General features: G+C 37.6%; 1 protein-coding gene across 1 annotated transcript in view; it reads left to right on the top strand.

The window, feature by feature from the left end:
* Window positions 1–1034: 1034 nt before the first annotated feature.
* The window catches only part of LOC107548696 (rho GDP-dissociation inhibitor 1-like), a 30110-nt gene continuing 25717 nt past the window's right edge, over window positions 1035–5427 (top strand). The window contains exon 1 of the mRNA XM_016229484.1: window positions 1035–1104. Within this exon, the coding sequence (XP_016084970.1) occupies window positions 1093–1104 (12 nt within the window). The 5' untranslated portion in view covers window positions 1035–1092. The remainder of the gene's footprint in view (window positions 1105–5427) is intronic.

Genomic DNA, 5427 nt, shown 5'->3' with positions numbered 1-5427 from the left:
CGGCTGAAAAAAAAAAAAAAAAAAAATCAAGGCTAATTTCCTTCCTGTGTTTTGTGAGTGGCGCGGTGTATTTTCTAGTTCCTTCTTTCTGATTCGAGTTTACGATTCCTACTAGGGAGAAATGGCTCATGAATATTAACTACCTAAGTCTAGCCGATTGGCTGAGAGCGGAAACAGTTAGCGAATGAGCGAAGTGTACTCTAATGAAGGCTGGGCTTGCGTATGTTAATTAGGTCGCGTGATTGACCGCATCCGGAAGGTTTCAAAGATACGTCGGCAGGACGTAATTAATATTCATGAGCTAAGCCGTCGCCATAGTATCCGTGATTTCGGCCATGGTGAGTTTGTCAGGGCGGTGTCTGCAGCGTTTAAACTTTGTCCTCAAGTGTACTGAGCAGCCATTTGCGTTATTATTGTACGATATTTGTGTCAAAGGTTACATAGTGAATATGTAGTTTGCTTCACACATACAATATTTAAAGTTAAAAGGACAAGTTGTCAGCATTTGATAACAATGCACATGTTGCTGTAATAACAATGTGTTGTCTGTACTTTATTTTAAGTTTGAGTTAAAGTTAGACTTAAAAATATGACTAGATGTTTAATGCGTGCACCTGTCCAACAACAAGTGTTTATTGTCATAAAAGTAAGAGAAGTGTGAAACTGCTGTGATATGTTTCTTTGCAGATAAAGAGCGAGGGCGGCGGCGGCGGCTCTGTCCTATATACTTGACCACAATTCAATATTTCAGCGCTATTAGGGGAAACTGAAGGCAAAGCAGGTTGAATTTATGTTGAACGTCTGTGTATGTGCTTATGTCAAAATTTAGTCTACCTTCCTATAGGAACTGCAGTGTTTTTGATGAATTTTGATGAAACCGGGATAATGTAAAGCAAAAACAAACATGTTCTCTTAGTGGGCTTTGTTCATGGCACTGTCTCGATTGTGTAGTTCAGCCGATTGAATGAATGAATAATAGATTTAGATTTCCTTTATGTAGTCTTTCAGGCTGATACAGCAGCAGTGAGACGGACATCAAAGAGCTGTGATGAGAAGCCACATAAAGGTCAGGCCTGATGGGCCATCACTGATATGACCAACTCTGTAAGTGATCCCGCGGGCGCTCGAGGCTTTTATTGACCCCAGTCAAGGTAGAAGCTACGGCTTATTTTTAGCCTTTTGATGATTTGTACAGACAGGCCTAAATCTATTTCTGTGTTTGCCCTGAAACCGCTTGAAACGGTGCTTTTATTTCTTCAGTCAGAGAAACATGTCAATCATGTCAACAACAACAAAACCTTCTAGCCAAATCGATTAAAAATGTTTAATATTTGGCCTAAAATTGGTAAAAAATAACACTGTTGTTCACTGAATCAGCTTAAGTGAAACTATTTAGTCATATTTGTTATGGACCAGTATTACAGTACACGGTACGAAACCGCAATATTCACCTGCATATCCTTCTGCGGAGTCATTTTAATATTTTAAAAGCTGAGACTTTGTGGAAAGGCAAGCTCAATTTTACACTTAGCACTAGGGCTGGGTTTTGACACAAATGTCACGATTCGATTCTCATTCACAAGCTTGCGATTCGATTACCGATTCGATTCAATATCGATTCTTTTGGATATGTATCGGGTACAGTACATGCCAAATTTTTTCAGGGAAAAAAAATCTCACAACTAATGCTGTAAAATATACATGAGAGTCAGTTGGTACAAGCTTACTATAATATTAAAGGTTAAAATGGACTGATTTGTTAAAATTACACCTAATGAAGTTTTTAAAATAATAAAGTTACGATTACATAATATTTCTACTTCAATTCGTTTTTTTAATATAAACGTAACGGTGGCTGTCATAAAAACGTATATTAAACATTGAAGAACAGTACAATTTATAATGAATATGTTGTTTGGTGCATATATTTAGCAAAATGCCCCTCTCTACAGTTTATTTTTCTATATGATTAATGAGTTTATGGTCACCGAGTATGGTTTCTGAGGTAAATGTGATGTTACATGAATTGGTTACAAGCTGTTATGTTGACGTCTCTGCGCGGCTGAAACACTGATTGAGCGATAACATGAGACCGGATACAGATTGTAAAGTTGTACTCTTTCTTTTAACTTGTCTTCGGATGTTTAGTCATGTTTATTTTGTGCTGTTACATTAAACAGCGCCAAAACGGCATTTATTGTTTGAATACTGCAATGCAATGGACAGAATTTGAAATCTGAGTAGTGGTCGACCGATATATCGGCCGATATTTGGCACTTTTCAAATATCGGCATCGACCGATTAGATTTTCTGTTTGGCCGATGCGTTCGTTGCGGGACTTTTATTTTGACGGCGGCAGCACCTGAACACACAGTGCTCACATTCTCCCTCTTGTTCGCCGTCGTCGTTAACAGTTCTGTCTAATACGGATAGAAGTCTGTCTAATAATCAGATAGGATGTCAAATAAAGGAATTAAAATGTATACAAAAAAGTATTATAACGATTGCTTTTATATTGTTAGTAAAAGAAAAGCAAACATTATATAATACTTTCTCGTTTGCCGTCAGCATTCAGCAAATACGCATTTACATCATTTAAACAAATCTTTGAATGACTAATGAACATCTAATTTCCAAAACCTTGCAAACTTAGTCGAATCCAGCTGTGAGATCTTATGAAGTGTTCAGCTTCATTGAGACGTGCGATCGACAAACTTTAAACTCATGATTTCAAATTATGCTGCGCTTTATGCATTTGCCCACTGTCATATTCATGTCATTTTCACTGTGTGCTGTATGTAAAATGAGTGTTACCATGGCTTTATTTGAAAAAATATGATTCCCAATGCACACAGACGTCCCAGAATACTGAGTGCTCTGTTGGTTACAGTTTTTACTTCCTTTTTTAATTATATTTTTATTAAATATTTGTTTATTTGTGAAAAATACTTTTTCATTTAAAGTACAAGCATGTTTATTTTACACATTTATTTTTTAATCAATTTTCAAATGATTTAAAATTTCTTAAATATTAAATAAAATTATATCGGCCATCGGCCACACTGCTTTCCAAGATATCGGCATCGGCTGCCAAAAAACCAATATCGGTCGACCACTAAATCTGAGACTTTGTTTCATATTAAAAGTACCAAAGCACAATGCTTATTGCGATATATTGGATGGGAAGTGCCCTTCAATGTTCCGTCCATTAACTGAAAACAGGCTGTCCCAATCAATTCTTGGGATTTAAGAATCGATATCGTTCCGTAAAAATGAGAATCGATTAATATCGAGTTATCAATATTTTTTTACCCAGCCCTACTTGTCACTGTAAAATGTGTGAAATTCATAATGCTAATGCAAATATGTGTTGCACTTGCTGTAAGGAGCTGTATAGTGGGCATTAGCGTAAGCAACAGTTTGAGGAAAATCTTGAAAAGCAAGTTTGTTGTACAATGTTAAGCATGTGGACTGGGAAAGTATTTCGCAGTGCTTTTTCCTGGAATTTACATTCGTGTTTGCATACTTGCATGTACTTATACCTCTGTACATTTATTGGGGGGGGGGGTGCTATACCGGTTTAAGTGGAAAATCAGTACAACATTTTCAACCATCTCGTTCATTCAAGTTTGCACACATTAAATGAGACTGTCTTAAAAGTTAGGCTCCAATTTCTAAACTGCTTTTTATTAACTAAAAAGTTAATAAAAGCACATTAAGCTGTGAAAGAACTTAAGATAAAGAAAATACTTGTGAAAGTATAAACTTTTAAATTCAATGATATATAATATTAAAATATATATATATAGTGCGAGTTTTGATTTTATGCCAACTTTGTAAAAACCACTGATTGTAAAATAAATTTTACATTCGTAATCTGCTTTATCATTTTGTTTTATTACTGACTTTTTACTTGTCTTCAGTAACTTGTCTTTCTACATTTGTTAGCCTCATAGTAATTTTTACTGTGGTTTCGAGAATGTTTTGCGGTTATCTGAAGTTTTGGATTTGTAACAACTTTATTTAAGTCAGCACTGCTGACCCTCCGCTGATGCAGGCTGTGGTATTGATTGTGTAGTATGAGGCTCATGGCTGTTGCTAGGGAAGTCTCGTCACAATCTGGCCAAACCATAATCTCCCCCCTGAGTGAGGCTTGATGGATCTGAAGGCACCTGCCCAACACCGCATTGACCTGCTTTCACTTTCTTCCACTGCCTGGTACTCTACACTTCTCACCACATCCTTTAATAGCTTTTATTCAAACATAAATTGGATTTCTGAAGTTCTACCTCATCAAGTTGTCAGCATGTCAAAGCTTTTACTTTCAAATCGGCGTTAAACGGAAATTGTGAACAGATTTACTTCCTTTTTCTTATGTATAGCTGAATTAAACGGCTTCTCAAAACAAAGAAGAAAACGTTTGGTGGGACTTGATTTTGTCCATTGATTGAATCATTGATTTGTTGTTAATTGCTGTGATCGTTTCAGGTTGCTAGAGGGGAAGGATTAAAACTGAGATACTGTTAGTAGGGAAGCTAGCTACTAGAGATGGACCGATATATCGATTTACCGATATTTTTCCCGGTATTTAAACATTTTATAATAATCGGATATCGGTTTTGTAATATCGGATTCACAGATAAATGCCGCCATCTTGTGGATGTTTTGAGAATTGCAGCGCGTCTGAGGGGAAACAAGACAACAACAACGGGAAAGTTGTGGCCTAATGGTTAGAGAGTTGGACTCATAACCCAAAGGCAGGGATTGTAGGTGGGGGGAGTGAATGTACAGCGCTCTCTCCCACCTTCAATACCACGACTGAGGTGCCCTTGAGCAAGGCACCGAACCCCCAACTGCTCCCCAGGCGCTGCAGCAAAAATGGCTGCCCACTGCTCCAGGTGTGTGTTCACGATGTGTGTGTGTTCACTGCTGTGTGTGTACACTTTGGATGGGTTAAATGCAGAGCACTAATTCCAAGTACGGGTCACCATACTTGGCCACATGTCACGTCACTCACTTTCACAACGGCGTGCACAGGTACTTGATTTACTGTAGTTAGTAAACTTTATTTAACATAACAGCCATTATTGCACAAATTAGATGTATTACATAAATGCCTGATATGCAGTTTATGCAGCTTGGCTCGAAGAAATGGAGACAAACTCACGGAGTCATGTAAGATAATCCGTCAAGTCCTGTCCCAATAAAGACGTAACTTTGCGTGAATTAAATGAATGGGAGCATGTTGGAAATAAAAGCGCTGAATTTAATTCTCTCTCTGTTGTCTATGCTCATCATTAGTCTCGTGAAGCCGCTTTCATATTGCTGTTCACTCACCGGGTTGATGCTCAGGAAATGCTCCAGCACGGCCACCGCATGCAACTTTGAACAAGATTCACTTGTTTAAAACACCCTAAATTGTATTAA

This window comes from Sinocyclocheilus grahami, unplaced genomic scaffold (genome assembly GCF_001515645.1).
Source record: "Sinocyclocheilus grahami isolate Dianchi unplaced genomic scaffold, SAMN03320097.WGS_v1.1 scaffold353.1, whole genome shotgun sequence".
Lineage (NCBI taxonomy): Eukaryota > Metazoa > Chordata > Actinopteri > Cypriniformes > Cyprinidae > Sinocyclocheilus > Sinocyclocheilus grahami.
The sequence above is the reverse complement of the archived record's forward strand: the minus strand, read 5'-3'. Positions and strand labels throughout refer to the sequence as shown.